This window comes from Watersipora subatra, chromosome 5 (assembly GCF_963576615.1).
Source record: "Watersipora subatra chromosome 5, tzWatSuba1.1, whole genome shotgun sequence".
NCBI lineage: Eukaryota > Metazoa > Bryozoa > Gymnolaemata > Cheilostomatida > Watersiporidae > Watersipora > Watersipora subatra.
Window position 1 is genome coordinate 680,250 of NC_088712.1, and position 21,234 is coordinate 701,483.

Below are 21,234 nucleotides of genomic sequence, written 5' to 3' on the forward strand. Positions count from 1 at the left end.
AACTTCTGGAATGTTGGAATATGAAGAATAACAGAGAATAGGTAAATAGAGAATAATATTCTTTTTTTGAAGCGATAAAATAATTAATTTTATCCGCAGTAATTTCACACAACAAAACACATGTGGCTCACCATAAAGCTGCGTCGCTGCTGATCGCACAAAAATTGTCAGTCATCATGCCGTTTTGAAAGTGCTGACCTTCACAAGAACAGTGCATTTTGAAGTTTTTTTTTGTGAAAGTTGAACAGCGCTGAACTCTTGTGGTGACTTCGGTAACCTACACACCGAAGACCGCCTTTAACTACCGGTGGTACTCGGCATATAGGTGTCCATTTCACTGCCAATAACCTTGTGATTCTGCCACAGCCTATATGGGAACTGGCCTATGACGGCCTATATGGGAACTTTGTTGAATAGTTTTTCAACTTTGAACCATAAAAACTTACTGACAACAACGATTCTGCCACCAGTGCTTATGGCCTACATGGAAACCTTGCTTAATGGTTTTTCAACTTCAAACCATGAAAACTTACTGACAACTTGATGACGTAACAATTTACTTATAACTAGCATTAGGCCTGGATTTACTTTAAAATATCTCTACATAAAATACACTCACATGATGAATTATTTAAATATTGTTTCCTGGGTACATTAATCAATATTAATACAAAGTCACTGTCATTGCTGCCCAGCAACCTAGTATATTATTGGATAAGTTATATTTGCATCAGCCAATCAAGAGGTAGGTTGTTGAATGAGGGGCGGAGACATTTTCAAGCTACCAAAGACATGGAGCGGCCAGCAAGCATATCACCTACAGAGCACCGACAGGTAAGTATAACTTCTCCGTTATATTAGTATCTGCTGATATTATACTTGATGGAAATAATTGAGTAGATGAGAAGAGACACTGAGTCAGTGTAATTATAATATAACTCTGACCTCCTGAGACTATCACTCTCTACCCTGAGGAGACTCATAGAGTCTGTCATGTATAGAGGTTAAGTTAAGGTCAGGAGGCTCTGGTCTCATTCCTCAGTCATAATCAGACCAGCAAATACTTCCTACTGCAGATATTTCATGTTTCTCAGCTCTGCCAGAGTCTGACATCTCTGGCCTTATTTTTATACTCTGTAAATATCCAGGGTTCAGCTGCAGCCGCTCTGTTATGGTTGGCAGCTTTCCAACTCTGCAGTTGAGTCACATTTTGTACTCATTTCTCTATTATATTTTACTCTATGCAGCAGCTAATAGAGTGCAGTACATATGTTACAGCTAAACATGGAGGAACTGTTGAAGGAGTACGTTAGAGAGAGAAAGATGGAGATTAGTGCTTTGAGGGCAGCCTTAGAACAACTTATTAACAACTAGCTCCTGTTCCTTTATTCAATATCTTATAAATTCATCATGAATCACTGTTTGAATATATCTTATTCAGCTCAGCCAATCAGGAGACAGATAACATTATTATAACCAGCTACAAGCTATAAAGAAGCCTGTAGTAGTCAGAGCGGGTTACAAACAGAATAGCAACAGGTAAGTATAACTTATATATTATGTTAGCATCTGTTGATATTGTACTTACTGGGAATAATAGAGTAGATGAGGAGAGACACTGAGTCAGTGTGATTATAATATAACTCTGACCTCCTGAGACTATCACTCTCTAACCTGAGGAGACTCAAAGGGTTTATCCTCTAGTGAGGTTAAGTTGATGTCAGGAGTTACTGGTTTCATTCCTCAGTCATTTTTGTTACTGCAAACATTTCCTACTGTATATATGTCATATGCATCTTATGAATAGAATGAAGAGCTCTGAAACTGAAGTTTTTAGCTCCTTCTCTTGCTCTATTCTGGTCAGAATCAGCTGCAGGCCAATGATTGCATTTAGTCAACAGTTTTCTAGGAAATTAGTGTTCAAGGTAGAAGACTATGAATTTTATTGCAGACTCCTGCTTTGCCATTTGCTCATTGAAAATTTTACTGAGTTTATTGCCATTAGTTTAATACATGAGAGCAAATAGCAGGAGTGTTGATGCTTGATATCCCATTTCTGAGAATCAAATTCCTAGTCTCCTTTTTATACTCTGTGGATATACAGGGTTCACCTGCAGCAACTATGTTATGGTTGGCAGCTTTATAAGTCGCCAGCTTACCCAGAGTCAGCAGTTGAGTCACGATATGTCTTCATTTTTCTCTATCATATTTTACTGTGCGGAGTATTTTAGAAGAGAAAATGAAGCAGTGGATTAGGGAATACATTAGAGCTAGTGGAGCTCCTGATATTAGCTTTCTTAAGGCTGCTCTAACAACCACCTTTCCTGATCAGCAACGTCAGCTTGTAACAACAATCAGAGGGAGTGAGTCGTATACAGCTCTGCTATTGGCTATCTCCCATGGCCACCCTAAAGTAGCTCATCTGTTACTCACTTCATTGAGAGAAATAGCACATGAGTTGCTGTTTGAGAATGTTGAGTATGGATATACAGCTCTGTACAGAGCTGTATTGAAGGGAGATAGTGAGTTAGAGCTGTTACTACATACTGTATCCGCTGGTAAGTGAGTTAGTAGAGCTGTTACTACATACTGTATCCTCTGGTAAGTGAGTTAGTAGAACTGTTACTACATACTGTATCCTCTAGTAAGTGAATTAGTAGAACTGTTACTACATACTGTATCCTCTGGTAAGTGAGTTAGTAGAGCTGTTACTACATACTGTATCCTCTGGTAATAAGTATAAGCTGATAGCTGAGAAGGATATAGGGGGTTGGACCGCTCTAACAGAGGCTGCAAGGAGTAGATATACGGAGATAGTAGAGACTCTACTGATCAGCCTGCCAGTAGAGCAGCGAGTCTCTCTGCTCTACATACAGACTAACAGCCTAGACACAGCACTGCACTGGGCAGCCTACAATGGAAACACAACAGCTTTACATGTGACGTTGACTTCCATCCCTCCTGGAACAGTCTCTGCTCTCCTGAGTATGAAGAACAGAGGCAATAAAACTCCTCTGGATGAGGCAGAGTTTATGGGAAGGAAAGAGACTGCAGAGCTGCTTAAAAGCTGGCAGCAGCCAGTATTAGCAGGTAGGATTATTATACAATGTGATACCAGCTACTCAATTGTACTACTTTATTGCATAACGCTCTGCTTGCCCCAGGGTATCTTTGTAAACAAACCCTGGGGAATTCCATCTACAATCTCCTTGCATAGAGACTATTAATATCATGCAAATAATAGATCAGGCCAGAGCCTGGTCAGGAGACTGAAGCCTCTAAACAAGGTGCGAGTACCGGGACATCAACTGTTGAACGCCATGCTGAACAACGAGCGAAAAGATCTATTTGCTATTTAAAGTGCACAATTATCAAGAACCAATCAAAGAACAGCTTTGTTTTTTGACAGTGGCTTTAATGTATCGTATATCACTCATCGCACTGCTAAACGGCTAGGTGGTGGCATCCCTCTAGAAGTGTTAGCAATAGGAAACATCAATACAGGGTGTGATTCAAATATGTATAGCGTTTGGCTGGAGGCTGAAGACAAGACAATGAGGTCACTTGAAGACTATGGTCTCAATTAAATTACTAGCCCAGTATCCGGCCTGAATATGATATTACCGAGGGAGCCGTTTTCTAATCAACGCTCCATGGACGATTTGCAAAGGCGAGCAGGTGATGTCGAAATTCTAGTTGGAATAAACTAAAATGGCTTGCTTTTGAAGACAAAGGCAGCTATGGGTGGGGAAAACCTGAGCATCATGCAAGGGTGTTTTGGTCGATGCTTGCAGGGTCACACCTTATGTTGGTAGAACAGATGACCAAGTTGACTCATACCGCTGACACTACCCTGTTATGATGGGCCAAAGAACGAGGTCTCTACTACTCAGTTCGTGGGGAGAAAATTGGTATAGAGCAGGTATGGGCAACTGGGGGCCCCAGGGCCACCTGTGGCCCTTTGCCCATTTTCAGTGGCTATTTTAATGCTTAAGTAAAAAAATTTATATGCATTCTGATTAGCACAGCATAGGCTTGGTGACAAATTACTTTATTATAATAAGATTTAATGTGTACAAACATGTCAATTTGTAAATGCAGTAGCACCAATATAGACAAGGATGATTAATTATTTTCCTTCTCTCCAAATGGGGAAATTTTCTATAGGTAATTTGAAATTCCTTATATGAGTTACTACGCTATCAATCATACATTTGTTCTGGGAATTTCCCTAGATGGCATAGAAATTTCCCCACATTATCCCTGCCTAGCTTTTATTTTTGGAATATAACCAGATACATTTGACAACATGGCTTCGACATCAGTGGATAGGAATAACAGATCATTCAATACAGATTGGACTGAAAAGTTCTTCCATGAAGTAGCGGATAAACCAGTGTGCCTAATCTGTTCTAAAACGAGCATCAATAAACAAGCAAAACAACATCTATAAACAAGCAATCAAACCTGGCCAGACATTACAATACAAACCACTCAGACAATGATGGAAGATATCCAACTGGAACTGTCAGAAAAAAAGGAGCATCTACAGAAGTTGTTACAGCAAGTGCGTGGTCAGATGAATATGATGGAATCTGCAACTTCTATTTAGAAAAGATGCACTGCTGTTAGTTACCAAGTAGCTCACATTCTTGGTAAAACCATGACTCCGTATAGTGAAAGCGAGACTATAAAAGAATGTATGCTGAACACTGTTAAAACACTATTTCCTAACAAAAAAGATATCCATGAGACTATACAAGGAGTGCAGCTCTCACGCAAAACTACCACCAACCGAATATAAACTAATGCAGAGCACCTAACAGAGAAAGTCGTGAATGACTTGAAGAAATGTACTGCTTTTTCCATAGCTTTGGATGAAAGTACAGATATTAATGTTGCACAGCTTTGCGTATTTGTTCGATACTTTGCCAACAATGCGTTCCAAGAACAATTTTGTCACTGAATCCACTAACCAATCGTACCACAGGTGAAGATATTTACAAAGGTTTCAAGACATTCATGGATACTCATAATATACCTCTGGATAAAATAATAGGAGTAGCAACTGATGGCGCGCCTGCGATGGTGGGGAGACAATCAGGTTTTGTAAAACATCTCATGGATGTTACTCCTACTGTAGTTCCAATCTACTGCATAATTCACGAGACTATGTTGTGCTCTAAGTTAAATGCTGACTACAAGAACCTTATGCTGAATATCATGAAAATGATAAACTATCTTAAAAACAAGTCAGCATTGCGCAATCGACAGCTGAGAGCCTTCTTGCAGAACCTTGAAGCAGAATATGATGAGCTTCTTACTCACAATAATGTCCGGTAAGTTACACGCATATAAGATGAATGTGAAAGTCATGTGCAACTTGTTTACAAAGCTTGGCAGCACATGAAACTGGATTTCTTATGTTGTTTTTATATTATCTGGTGAAACAATCACTCATATTATATCTATCAGTTTCAATTTCTACTAATGATTTAAATTTGCCAACTTGCAGGTGGCTGAGCAAAGGCAAAGCTTTGAGTCAAGGGTGGATGCTCAAAAAGGAGGTGGACAGCTTCCTTAGTGAGATTGATACAGAAGAAGCTAACACATTCTTGGAACTTCTGCTATCTGAACGGAAGATGGTAGACATGGCGTTTCTAGTTTACTTCCTCAGCTATATGAATGATTTGAACATCAAGCTGCAAGGTAATGGAAAAGATGTTATTCATCTTTGGCAAACGATATCTGATTACCAAAGAAAGTTGAAGTATTCCACAATGATATTGTTAGTGATTTGGATCATTTTCCAACACAAAGGCTTTGTGTGCACATTGAAGATCCTGACATTGTCGATCCTGTCAAACCATAAATGTTCATAGCTTATGTTATCGATGAAATGAATCGTCGTTTCAAAGGTTTCAACGATTTAAATTTCCTGATCGATTTATTCGCATGCCCTGGTGATAAGGAAAACTCACCAATGGAAACAGCAATTGCGTACATTTATGGTGCAAGTTAGTCCAGCATCGATGGAACTGGAGCTGTGAAGTTTTGTCAGACAACTGTATTCGAGAGCAAAACAGAACCCAAGCACCATCGCTCTTCTGAAAACAGCTCATTGTCTATGAGAAGTTTTTTCTGCTGTCAAAAGTTGCCATAAAACACATACTTGTGTGAATGTCTGCGCAGTAAACCACTGTTCATAAAAAATAAGTACAGAAGTACTCTGACCGGTCAGCATACTAAGCAGCTTATAACTGAAGCGGTAAGAAAAATAGGTCGATTATATGAAGCTAGTAAACAGCCGAGAGCGGCCTCAATTGTCCCACTGATCTGATATGAAATACTGAAGACACAACTACCAAATACGTCACTACGACAACGCAGCAACTTCTCATGGACAGTGATATGTGTACAATTGAAATGCGTGTTCAATGTACAATTATAAAAAAATATGTTATATGAATCACAAAATAACCTTGTGCTTATTGCCCTATTAATGCTATATATATGTATAGCTATATAGTGGTATGGCTTGACAGTTTTCAAAGGGTTTGATCATGTGGCCCTTCGTTTTGGCTGACTTTTGAATTACGCCCTCATGCAAAAGAAGTTGCCCACTCCTGGTATAGAGGTTAATACAAAATATGGAGGCTGCCAATGCGGCAAATTTCCCCACACGGGATCACGATTACTCCTTTCAGGAGGAGGAGCTGCTATTAAACAGGGCTAACCGGATGTACTATGAGAAAGCTCAGGGGTGGACGGCTAAGTACCCATGGCTTATTGACCTGCACTCTCTAGCAGATAATCACGGCACAGTGTTGGCTATGCTACAGAGCGAGTTCTAAGCAAGAATGGTAAGGAATGGACCAAAACCAGATCACTGACATGATAGAGATGTGGCTCGAAAACTAACCTAACAGGAAATACTGGAGAGGTCCGGGCCAGTTTTTCAGCCGCTTAGCAATCTGAAACAGCTCCTGTCCGCATCGTGTTCAGCTCCTCACATAAGTGCAATGGAGTATGACTGAATGATACACTGGCGACGGGGCCTGATACATACCTGAAAAATCTACTGGGCATTCTCTTAAAATAGAGAGAGAATGGTGCAGTTCTCATTGACAATATAAGAAAGATCTTCAACTCAATCGATATTTCAGATATCAATCAACACTGGCCAGATTCTGGTGGCGTGATGTGGGCACTGAGAGCATACCTGATAGTAGCGTGATCACAAGGGCAAATATGGGAGACCACTTCACACCTGCAGTTAGTGCGGGAGCTATTCTCAAAACAGCTGATTTGTTTTGACAAGAATACTTGGATGTAAAAAGGTTGCTATACAAGTTAACTAAAGTGTTAGCACCATCAAAAGCAGCTTATAAAAAACTAGTCCTGGTGGTGTTTTTTACTTGAATTTTACTGTCAACTCTTGCTTAGCAACTAGAAACGTTTCGCAACGATTGTAACGAATTACAATGTGTCAGTTATCAGATGAAACCAATCAAAAACGTTTTACTTTAACACATTGGCTCAAAAAATAGATCAGCACATCTTATTGGTGTTTATATAGATCAAAACATCTTACTGGATTACTAGTACAGATCACAATATTAATACACACCGACATTCACTGATATTGCTGCAAACTTGGGTAATCAACAAAAACAGAGTTACATAATTCTGCTATCATTCTCTAGCTATATATTAAAATACGGATTATAAAAACACAGCCCAGCTTCTTTTCATTTGAGGTGTTGACAAACTTCAACATTACTAAAGAACTTTTTGGTTTAGTACAAGTCGAGTAATACGGTCAATGACAGGATGAACAACCGGAAAAGAAATCTCTAGTACAGATGTCAATGACTACACATAAAAATTTGAAACACAAATTTTTAAATTTGAGACACAAATTTTTAAATTTAAGACATCAATTTTTAAATTTAATAGGTATGTGTACTGACGATACACCGCCAATATTTGGAAAAAAAACATTGGAGCCGGTTTTTGCAGGATTTTCTGCATCAGAAAATCTTGCATGGAGTTTTCAAAAACAAGCCAAAGCTGCGCGACAAAGCACTCACACCACCTTATGGCAAAGTGTCACAAATGTGCATCAATGAATCACTAATCCATTTCTTGCACGTTCAAGAGGCAAACAAGGGAAGACAAATCCAAAAGGTACAAAGCTCATCAAACAAGTAGGGGTAAGTGGGGTAAGATGGGCTACTGGGTAATACGGGCCACATCAGAATGGACTATTTTAGAACACAGAGAATAATGCTAAAGTCACGAGACAGGATATGAGGGAGTGCCTTAGCTTATGCTGTTGATACAATTCTGCATCTGTTAATCAATGTATGTGTACACACTAGTATGAAAACGAAAAAAGTTAAATTATCTAGTCTTTGATAAATTAAAAAAGCTTGAGACATTAAGAAAAGAGTAATACGGGCCACCAAATTCGGGGTAAGACGGGCCTGGTCCATATTACCCCATACAAATTAAATCATAAGCATATCAAAGGTTGTTGGATTCAAAACAGTGAGCAATCATATATAATTTAATACAGTTAAAATGCCTAGAAAATACAAAAGAAAAACTGAGCCCAACTCTCCTGCCATGGTAGAAGCAGTGAAATGCATCATAGAAAAAAGCCTTCCGCTGAGACAGGTCAGCCGCGACTTGAAAATACCTAGAACTACATTACAGCTACAAAATGTAACATTTAAAATGGTGTTATAACAAATTATAATGCAGGCTCCACCAAAAATAATGTATTTACTGAAAAAATAGAAGATGATCTTCAGCTGTATCTACTAATAGCTTCACAACAGTTACATGGTCTCACCAAGTCCAATCTCAATCTGTTTTTCTGGTTACACCTCTAGTAGATCTGTTCTTTAGACCAGCTTTAGGATGAGGCCTAATCTGCCCTGGTGTGATTTTATGGCTAGTTGCAGGTAGATGAGAAGTGGTTGCCGCAGATGGAATAGATATATTGGTAACTTTGGCAGTGGTGGTGTTTTGTGAAGCATCCAGCATGACCTCTGATGAGCTAGGTGAGGTAGCTGCTTGAAAATGATGATTGGTTACAAAGCTTGATGCTAGGTCATCATCGCTGAAGATGTTGCGATTAAATGGATAGATGCCTGAAGCTCGAAATCGAAACTGGATGTTGCTCAGAGTAAAAGAGGTTGGGAAAGCGATGTTAGTCAGTTTTGCCATGTTGTAAATTGTCAGAGTTTGGCCTGGGTGAATAAATTGCCAACCATTGCATGCATCAAAAGATGCTCTTTTGAATGGAGAGCAGATGGCAACATCAATGGGTTGCAGACGATGCGTACAGCGAGGTGGAAAGCTAACCATGACAACTCCATGCTCTCTAGCAACCTCTATAGCCTCAATGCTGACATGGCTGTCATGGTTGTCTAACAGCAGAAGCACTTGATTTTCTATAGTGACTCGGGTGTAACTAATGAATTGTCGAAGCCAATTAATGAAGATCTCCTGAGAAGTCCATCCTGATGGGCTTGCTGCACCGGTGGTGCCAGAAGGGGCACTTGAAAGCATGTAATTTTTAAAATGCACCCATGGGAAAATTATCATAGGCGGCGTAAAGTTTCCTTGAGCGTTTACTGAACCAATCATTGTACACATCGGGCCTCTTTCTGCAGAAATATTTTGTCCCACTTGCTTCATTGATCTGTCGGCGATGACTTTTGGTGGACGATGAGATGTGGTTATGGCAGTTTCATCCATGTTCCAGATAGCATTAGGATTGAAGTTGTATTTGCATATACAACTTCTAGGTTATCGTAAAACATGTTCAAATTATGACGATTAAGACTGGTAGCTCTACCAAGACTGGTTCCCTGAGGCTTACGTATAGTGAGCTTTTGATGTCTTTCCATAAAATTTTCAACCCAGTCTATACCAGCTTTTTTACACTTATTCCATGACTCAGGGTATTTACAGTTATTTCGCTTAGCATACTTGTAAGCCAAGTCTCTGAGATTTTACTATGACTCCTCAGAAACAAATGAGCTCTAATAATTCTGTAATACCTAAAACAGTGAAACGTAAGAGAGCGTATCCTACACCATAGAGTGACAGCGAGTCTAATGATGAACCCATTCCTTTAAATGATGCGTCGGATGACATACTAGATGATAAGGATCATGATGATACCGAAGATATCAACGCCGGTGATTTTGTTGTAGTGGAAGTTGCTACGAAGAAATGTGTCAAACATTTTGTAGGGCTTGTCTTGTCAAAAGATGAGCAGGAGGCTCAGGTTACATTCTTCAAACACAGTGGTCAGCAATTTCTGTTTCATGACTAGTCGGATACCAACTTCGGTGAAATATGTGATATTGTCACGAAAATACCAGAACCAGCATTCATCGGTCGAGGGTCAAGAATTGGTGACAGACTCTCTTTTGGTGTAGATCTTTCCTTGATTTCTTTGTAAACATGTAATTTGATATTTTCATCAGAGTTTTTTTGGCAAATTTCTTTTTATATAAATAGAGTAATTAAAAGTTATTTCAATATAAACCATGTTTTTCAGTTGAACATCTTTGACTATGGTCATTTTTTCAATTAACTGTATTGTGTGTTTCTAAGCTACAAATCAGCTTGGAAAGTGTAGTAACATTTTATATTATATATAAACGTATTCCCTATTTACTCAACACAATTCTTATTATCAATCAAGTCGTTGCTTCTTCATGTTTGTAAACGATCCATACTACCCTGTAGTTGGGGTAATATGGGCCACATTTCGGATTTAAAAGTTTTGCTGATAAGTCTCAAGGATGAATAGCTAGGAGGTTGTCTTTTGGGTGTTTTATACACTTAAGTCTACCACATGATGAGATAATTTTGTTTGGATCCCATCAATATTTACTTTTCTAGTCTTTTTTAAGTGAGGTGACCCCTATTACCCCACTTTCCCCTACTACTTGGCACTACCTATCGGATAAAGAACTAAAAAATAGTCTGTCTAACAAATAACAAAGAAGAAATGTACTGGTCTCTTGATGTTGCTACCGATAAACTGAAAACAGCTTTTAAGTTTCAGCAGCACAGCCGGGCCATATGCAACATTTCAACAGCGAGAGATTAGACTGTTGGAAAAACCACAACTGCCAAAGACTGCAACACAACTGACTCTTTACGATAGGTCAGTATCTACGCCATTGGGCTGATTTCCCCTGAAAGCTCTAAATGGTAGCAACAGCGCTCACAAATTCAAATTTTGGTAATAAGCGCAGCTCAACCTGTAGGCTCAACATTTTTTTCCTTAGGCTGACGAAGTTTAGCTTGTCAACCTAAGGGAAGAAAATTTGTGAATAGCATTTTAGTATTATAATTTCAGCACATGATTATTTTGTATAGGATTCACATTTACTACTAATATATTAGCAGACATGCATACAGCCTTTTATGGATTGGCCATGCCCAACAAGGACATACAAATTAATACCAAAGAGTAATGATCACATCTACTTCTAAAGAAAGATGACACTTGGCGATTTTGCGTAGATTATCGACAACTAAACAACTATAAAAGATGCTTACCCTCTACCCCGCATTGATGACAGCCTAGACGGAAGCAAACTGTTTAGCACGTTAGACCAGTGGCTACTGGCAAGTGGAATTGGATGAAAAAGCTAAAAATAAGTCAGCTTTTCTGACTTGAACGGGCCTATGGCAGTGGGAAGTGCTGCCCTTCGGGTTGACTTCAGCTCCTACTTTTGAGCGGCTTATGGAGACTGTCCTAAGGGGGTTACATTGGAAAACACTTCTCATCTACCTAGATGATATCATTGTTTTCTCAAAATATGTAGAAACTCATTCGAACTGCCTAGAAAAAGTTTTTACATGTTTAAGAGAGGCAGGAATGAAGCTTAAGCCTAGCACGTGCACCCTCTTTGCGCAGAGGGTCAAGTATCTAGGACATATAGTGAGTGATCAAAGGGTGGAAACAGACGATGACAAAGCTCAATGTGTGAAAAAATGGCCTCTCCCCCGACACAAGAGAGATGTGCGAGCGTTCCTAAGGACCTGCGGGTATTACCGAAAGTTCATCACTATTCAGGGTTAATCAGGCCGCTCAGTCAGTTAAGCTCCAAGCACACGCACTTTGTTTGGACAAAAGCCTGTCAAACTTCCTTTGATGCATTGAAAGAACGCTTGATGCAGTCACCCATACTGGCAAACCCAATGCGCCTATCCGCTGCATAGATAATGAGCCTGTTGAGGCTAGGCTTTTAGTTATTGCTACATGTCACTATCCGTTAATATTAGGTGTTGACAACTTGAGACATATGGGCAGGCTTTGCATGGATTACTCGACTGGCAAGTTACGAAAGCTTCCACTTTCAGTTTGTAAAGCAGTAAGAAAGGGAAAACATCTCCCATCTGTGAATGCTAGCACATGTACTTATGATGAGGGGGAGGATAGATATTGCAATGTTTTCACTGATCGAGATATAATTTTGCCACCTATGTCTGATAGCATTTTTTGTGTACCCAGCCCAAAATTTGACATTCAAGCTTTGTTGAGTCTTCATTTGTTAGTCCTGTGTTACTATTTGCATCAACTCTTAACGATCCACATGGACATATATATTGCAGAGTGATTAACGCTGATAATCAATATATGCAGATATACAAAGGTACGCCTTTAGGAATTGCCAGTGAACTTCTAAAAACAAGATTGGCTGCCGTTAACGTACATAAGATGATGGGAGATATAGATGGAAAACATGAACAGAACATTGATCCAATATCTAATATTGACATGTCAAAATCAGCACTTTCAGAATCTGACCAACGTAAGTTTTTAGAATTTCTCAAAACAAAAAGTAAAGTTTTTGCGACTCATGAATATGATCTAGGTCAGGGGTGCCCAACCAGTCGATCGCGATCTACCAGTCGATCTTCAAGTGCTTGGCAGTCGATCGCGGGATGATTTTAGGATAACATATAATTACAACATAAAATAATAATTATTCACTAACTAGCAGCAACTACTATTGCTGCACAGCACTTTACTAAACTACTGCACTAAAAAAGTAGTTTTAATAATAACATTATTTACCTATTATCGTTGTTTATGTATAGTCGTGTTTGATTGTGTATTTCAAGACCAACAAAAATACACGTGAACGCCATTCATAAGTTCCCAGCACAGGACCGCAGAAAAAGCCGATAGGTCCGCACTCGATACAAAACCGTGTATAGTTCTTCATGCACCCAAAATAACTTTTGTTAAAATGTTATGCAGCTTTCTGCTAGCAGTCGATCTCGTTTTTTCTTTTTGAATAAAAACATAAACCCATAAATGAGTGTTAAGACAAATCTGAAACGACAAAAAACCTATCACTTCCACAAGGAATGGGAAGAGGATTATTTCTTTGTCATTTCCAACTCTAAATGCATGTGCCTCATCTGCCAAGCCATCATCTCGCTTCCTAAGAAGGGTAACCTCGAAAGTCATTTCACAACCATGCATAAAAAGGTACGAGAATGATTTTCCTGCCCAAAGTGAATTAAGGAAAATAAAATTGACTATAAGACCCTGACTATAAGAAACTAGCTGCATCCTCCCAGTGCCAGGTTTCTCACTAAGGTAGAGAATGAATGTTTTTCCTTTAAAATTATGTTACTTACTGGATCACTGCATTATATAAGCATATATGTGGAACTTAATAAAGGTGATAGGCTCACCACTACAGGCTCAAGTTTGTTTTTAATTTTTTGTTTCGGGGCTTCGCTAGACTAGTCGATCTTTGAAGGCAGGCAAATATAAAAGTAGATCACATGTCTAAAAAGGTTGAGCACCGCTGATCTAGGTAAAGTTAGTGGTGTTTCTGGTAGACTTTGTGACACAGGGAGTGCAGCCCCAATACGTAAAGCCCCATATCAATTACCCGTATCTCTTAAAGAAACTGTTGATGAGGAAATTTCAAAAATGCTTAAAGCCGGGGTAATTGAACCTGATAACCGTAGTGCATGGGCATCACCTATTCTTATGGTAAAGAAGAAAAATTCATCAAAACTAAGGACATGCACAGACTTTAGAAAAGTAAATGCAGTGACAAAAACTCTCACGCATCCATTACCACACCAAGATAGTGTGAAAGAAATGCTATCGGGTCAAGCACTATTTACGACACTTGATTTGGTCAAAGCTTATTGGCAAATTGAACTAGACTATGAAGGAGACCAAGAAAGGTCTGTTTTTGTCACACATTCTGGCACGTACAAGTATAAGGTAGTTCCGTTTGGTTGAAAAAATTCGCCCATCCAATTTCAGAGAGCAATTAGTAAGATACTCGACAAGTTAACATGGTGTACATGCCAGGCGTCTTTAGATGGCATACTAATTTTTAGTCCTGTAGACATAGATTTGCATATAGCAAGAGTAGGTGCAGCTTTATATCGATTTATTGAGAGGGGAATAAAAATTAATCCAGCGAAGTCCACATGGGCACGATTAGAAGCTCAGTATCTAGGTCATGTTTATGACAAAAATTGGGAGTCGTCCTACCGGGAAGCGAGTCGATAAAATCAAATGTTTTCCATCACCAACTGACTTATCTAGTTTACATTGTGCATTAGGCTTAGTGAATTATTACAGATCATACATTCCCCACTTTTCTACTATTGCTAAACCTTTACTAGAATTACTTAAGAAAGAAAAAGAATTTAAATGGTCTGCACCATGTGAATCTGCTTTTCAACTTCTAAAATCAAAGCTGGCTGAATTTCCTGTCATAAGATATCCTGATTTCTCTAAAACATTCTTCTTGTACACTGACAACAGTGGTTTTGCTTTGGGTGCACATGCACAACTCCTACAAGAATTTGAAAAGGGTGAACTGCACCCTGTGGGTTTTCACAGTAGAGTTTTGACTCCTACAGAAACTAGATACTCCATGTATAAGCGAGAGGGTTTGGCAATCACTGATTCAGTTTCTAAATTCAGACACCTTTTACTAGGACATAAAGTAATAGTGGTGACTGATCATGCCCCGTTGAAATGGTTGATGACATGTTATCACAAAAGTTCTTGTTTAGCTAAATTCTCCCTTAAACTCCAGGAATATGACTTAAAAGTCATATACAAGCCAGGTAAGACAAATGTTGTAGCAGATGCTTTGTCTAGAGTCAAAGTTTATGACAACAATCTGGTGGGTGTCACCGAAGCACACTTGGCATCTACAAAAACTGATCTGCTCTCCTTTGCCAAAGCACAGCGAGGAGACAACTTCCTAATACAAATAGTCGACTACATAGTTGCAGGTAAGAAACCATTACATATGACGCCGACACAATGGCGACATTGGCAGAACCAAAAAGACAACTACTTCCTACAAGAAGATGTTTTGTATTACTGCCCACCTAACTCGATTCGACCACTTTTGTGTGTAAAAGAAACACTTCAATTTGACTTGATTACAACGTACCATTCTTCGTTATTTGGATGCCATACGGGCCATACTAGAACATATAAGCGCTTGAGTTTGAGATACCATTAGCTTGGAATGTCACAGTTTGTAGCTGGTTGTATACCCTGCAATCAGAGAAAAAGAGCACGGGTAAATCCTGTGTATCCATTGAAACCTTAAAAATGTCAACATCCGTTTTCAAGTCTGCATGGACATTTTGGGACCTCTTCCAGTTACAGTTAGTGGAAACAAGTATTTAGTTGGTTTCAATGCAGTTTCACAAAACTAACAATCGTGAGACCAATTCAAGATAAAACTGCTGTAACTGTTGTAGAACAATTCATTGAATTTGTGGTGCTACCACATGGTACAGCAAATGTTATTTTGAGTGACAATGGCCAAGAGTTTCTGGCTGATGTAATGGTAAAATTGGCCGAAATTCTAAAAATTGACAAACGGACCATTAGCCCTTTCTGTGCTCAGACAAATGGTGAGATTGAACGGTGGTTCAATACATTCAGTAATTTGATGTCCACCATAGTGAACCGTACTCAAACAGACTGGGATGTGTTGACAAAATTTGTACTACATAGCTACAACAATACTGAACATTCAAGCACCGGATTTTCACCTAACTACTTACTCTATGGACGTGACTTAGACATACCTTTCGACTTGTGTGTACCTACCACAATGCCTAAATCATACAGTGACAATAAGGACTTCATACAAAGCATGAAAGAATCATTGGCACACGCATGGGCAGTGACACGTGACCACATAAAAAGTGCCCAGCGTGAATACAAGTACTATCATGACTTGCGTGTTAAAGGACCATACTATGAGATAGGAGATATCGTTTACATCTTGGTACCTAGAGTGGCGGAGGGCCAAGTTAAGAAATTCTCAAAACAATTTCATGGGCTGTATGTTGTGACAAAATTGAGAGGCCTGAATGCCTACATTAGAGCTTTAGGCAACTCAGGAATGCCTGTGAGTGTAGAGTTTGTTACGCATTTGCAAAGACTAAAGAAAGGTAAACCTCCAGTGACTAATGACTTTCAAACACCTACATATGCATCTGTGAAGCGCGGTACCGACCCAGGCACTTTGAACGATGACTCTACTACTCATACTACTGACTCTACTGACGTAGACAGTAATAAACCTAGCCATTCTTATAACTTGAGATCGAGACAGTAGACTGATTAGCTTTACAGGTATGTTAAAATAGGCCTTATCTAAAATGGTAATGATCTTGTTCGCTAAATTAATAGACTTACCTAATGTTCGCTGAATTGGGGAACAGCTTGACTAATGATCACCTTTATTTTCGGCTGCTTTCTACAGCTGTTGTGAAGGCCCGTCATCAATTTAGACTCATGCTATGCTTGGCTGAAAAGACTGGTTGGCTCTCGTACTCTGCTGACATCTGATGACGCTGTCGCCATAGCTACCTTATTATGGACTTACTAGCCAAGATAAGTTTTCAATGCTGTTATGCTAGTGATTTTTTTTGGAGTTCTCAGTCGTTCGTTTGGATTTTTACTTTACTTTCTTTTGTTGGGAATTTTAATTTGAGAGTATCTAGTTCCCTCTCCAGTTAAAAGGGGAGGAGAACATGATAGATATAACAATATATGGATATTCTAATCACATTTATTGGCATGTAACTTGTGAAATCTACACGTTCTTTTGCTTTATTGTAAGTGGCTTTAGTCGAATCCTGAATAGTAGGTAGGGATTCATCTAGTTAAGATGCCACAGTTCTATTCATTTTTAAAATTTTTGTTTTCTAAGTTTTCTTATGCAGTCAGTTGAATATGATCTAAGGAGAATATTCTTTCTTTTATTCAGCTAAATAAAAACACGAAACTCCATGATGTTGGATGTCAGAGAGAATACATCAGCAACTTGTCAGAGACACAATTTTGGACATTACGAAATGAATTGGGCTCATTTGCAAATTACAGACACAAGGCAGTCAGTGTTACCAGAGACAAACTGAAAGGCTGACGATTGACAACATAACCTTAACGAACCAGCCACTCCTTATCAAACATCAAGAAGAATGACAACGCAATAACCAACACCTATCTACCTTAAAAGAAGTATAACCACCATCTCCAAAGAGGGAAGGTGTAAGGTATAGCTACAAAATATACCTCACGAACGATGCAACCAAATCAAAACGACCAACAATGACCTTTATTCTGTTCAACGAGAAACATCGCAATCAACAGCTGTTACTAATCACCAATTCATCTGTCTGACAACGTATAAACAATACTCCATGCAATGATATTGATATATAAGCATTATTCTAGACCTGTCAGACCACCCATCCGCTTATCTCCCCACATCGGAATATTTAATAATAACATTTTATAGTTTGTTTGACACCTGTTATCTCTTGGTATTCCACTCAACTGATAACCTGTTTAGTGCTTCGTTTTGCAACTGGGTTTCCACTGATATTGTCTGTTCTTGTGTCTGTAACTAAATTCATACATCAAATTAATTATGTATGTGTCTCTCACAACCTGCTCTTGTATTCATAACAAATTCGTATTATACTTACAACATCCTGACAGATGTTATTGTTATCTGATGCCTAAATACTTTTGGTATTGCCAAATCTATAAAAGGCAATACACTTTTTATATGCAGCAGTCTGTTGTACACAACCTTTACTAATGCTTGTATATACGTACTCAAATATACTTATTCGCATTTAGACAAGATAAACTTGTTACTTAGTATAACTAAGTAGAGAACTTGTTGCTGTGTGCAAGAACGAGTTCAAGTGTCAGTTGGCTGTGTGCCCTGACAATGCCACTCAGCTGCAAACTAATTTTCAAGCAGGCCAGCGACTGCGGCAACAGCAGTGGACAATGCGCACCACTACTAGCGATGAACCTTCAAGAAGGGGGATCGAGTTTGGCTTAACTCGCTCTACTCAGGAGGCAAAGGGACAAAGCCCAAGCCGAAATGTGACGGTCCTTACCATATCATAAAGTCTCTTCCTAATCAAACTTATGAAATGTTACAAAATGGAAAGTTGACAGTCCAACACGAAGGGAGGGTAAAACTGTACATAGAGGAATCTGAAAAGTTAGAATTAGATGTTAACCCAATAGAAAAGGATTGCTCTCGCCGCATTTCGCCAACGAAACAAGGAGGAACCCAGGTCCATCACCAACATTGATTGACAGAATTAGCTCTCAGGATCCTACCAGACGGCCTACGAGACAAAAGCAGATACTTCATACTTAAACAATTACTGGCTCAACCGATGGCAAGCAATTACACCTAACCAGTCCATTCTGGGACAGATTGCAAAAATGAAAAAGGGGAGGGGGGTGATGTAGTAAACTTGCGTAAACTTTACGAAACAGACTCCACCACTAAAACGAAAGAGCAACTTCTCATTAAATGTTGGCGGCACGAAAAAGGGGCGCAGAAAGGATGAAAGCACAGGCTAAAAGCACTAGCAAGTCAATCGAGGCTATTTATTTGACTAAATAATTCAATTATAACAGGTTCCAACAGCTAAGGCGCTCACAAAGATAAGACAGGCTATAATACGCCCACAAGAAGTATAAGACACCCACCTCTTTGGACTCACAAGTAGAAAACTACCCTAAAAGCAGAGAAAGAATATTTGATGATTGTTTGTTTTATTACTAACTCTATTTCTATATTAACTAAAGTATTACAAAAATGTAGCCAAACTTTTATATCATGTATTCACTTGTAAATAGTGTGTTCTTTTAAAAAATAACTGCTGTTTTGACCTAAAAATTTCAACTACTCATAACCACTCATCATATGTTGAGTTTGCTTTTGCTTGCTTATATAAACAGTTGGCTTTGCATTGGAGAGGCAATCGTGACTTGGGTAGCATGGTGAGACATACTATGACATCACAATAAAATTATTCAAGTACAACACATCCTTTATAACTTAGACAGCTTGGCTTAATAGCGCACTGGTATATACATAGTCCGCTATTGGCTATATAGTATATAAAGTCTGTATTATCGGTTCTTATTGGAGTTGTGCAGGTATATATAGTCTGCTACCGGCTGTATAAATATATAGAGTCTGATTGATCCCCTGATTTTACTTCCATACCCTTCAAGTGATTTGCACACTTCTTCACAATGAGATCCTTTTTCTAGTCCTGCATACGTTTTTGTTAGTACACCTATGCATTGTATACTTGTGAAAGAAGTACATGTTGCGAGTTAATTAGTAGGCTTGTTATATCCGGTTTCGACCGTTTTTATTTACCGATTGAGACTTGGAGTTGTCATCTTACTTTGGATAACTCCCGATGCCGGGTTGATTCTCATGGCTTGCACTGTACTGCGGTAAAGGCGTCTATCGCATTGCATCGCAATTGCTGTTTGAATTGGCCTAAGGGTGGCGATTTTTCCTCAGCCAATAAATTCGTGCCAGCATGTCTGTGCCTTGAACTATAGCCAAAGTTCTCTTTTAGTGGGATAATTTCCTGATAACCGTCCCACCCTTGACTGTAAACATAAGTGATCCTGTCTACACTTTCTGGAGCTTAGGGAGATCAGATTCCGCTATCTACGTGACGTTCTTCTCTCTCCTGGATTCCTGGTGAACAGACGTGTGCGATCTTTCTGCTGACTGAACCAACAAACAAAATCCACACTTGTCGTGGTGGGTTGAGGACATCCTAGAAGGAGTGACCAACTCGCCGTGCGCTCTCTCTTCAATACAGGTATTACAGATTCCTGTGTACTTTCGTTTTACTAAGTTTTTAGTAATAACTTCAAGCATGTAATAATCATTCATTCACGTACCTCTGCTATTAAAAACAAATATTAATAATGTTTTAGGAAATAAGATAAACGTATAAAACTCTTGCTCCAAGCGAGTGCAAATAATAATCCTTGTTATACGGGATTGTGTGGCTAGTTCGCTCGTGTTATCAATCCCCTCACTCCCTCTTGTTAACTCGAGTATCTGAAAACGCCCAATTCCCGTCATAACGGGCTTAGGCCTACGTTTTTTTTTAAAGTTTTCTCTGTTTTATTCTCTGCACGCCCAGTGAACCAAAGTGGTAAAGGTTTGGCACCCAATTTTATTGTTTTTTCGGAACAACAAAATCTACTTCCTCCTGAAAAATTGTTGAGAACGTATTCCACATTTGTTCAACATCATTCATTTTTAGAGCTCATTCCTTAAAAAACTACAGAGAGAACCTTCATGAATTCTTTTCAATATCAAAATATTCGGAAATTCTAGTTACCCCAAACACACAGACAAAAAGGCAACCATAAACTTACGATATAACTCGTGAGAGCATCGTTTAGAGCAAAATATTAACACAAAACTAAACTGGACGATTAAGACGCTCTTCGATAATCCTGCTTTCGTACTCACGAGCTCAGTGTGCGCGTTTATGTTACATGCACGGTTTTGTGTTCTTCTCCAATAGACCTTCTGAAGCGATTGTGCCTGCAATATACCTCTTTGAGCCAGTCTAGACCGTTACCCGGATTTTCGCTAAACCGCCGTCGCTGATTGCCCAGATCGTTGACAGCGCAAATACCGTTGAGGAAACGCTTTGATGTCGTGTCGCTTGTATTAGCTTATTCGTGATGAGTCAACTCGCCCAATAACTGACCCATTAGTCACCCAACAATTAATGCTATCACTCGCCCTTTCATTATTGAAGCACGCCCGGCATTAGCGAGTACAACCAACGTACAGAAATGTATGG

General features: G+C 39.1%; 1 protein-coding gene across 1 annotated transcript in view; it reads right to left on the minus strand.

Moving 5' to 3' along the window:
* LOC137396442 (MICOS complex subunit MIC13-like) overlaps positions 1-20,938 on the minus strand; it is a 45,730-nt gene extending 24,792 nt beyond the window's left edge. The window contains exon 1 of the mRNA XM_068082725.1: positions 20,798-20,938. Within this exon, the coding sequence (XP_067938826.1) occupies positions 20,798-20,817 (20 nt within the window). The 5' untranslated portion in view covers positions 20,818-20,938. The remainder of the gene's footprint in view (positions 1-20,797) is intronic.
* Between the last annotated feature and the right edge of the window lie 296 nt (positions 20,939-21,234).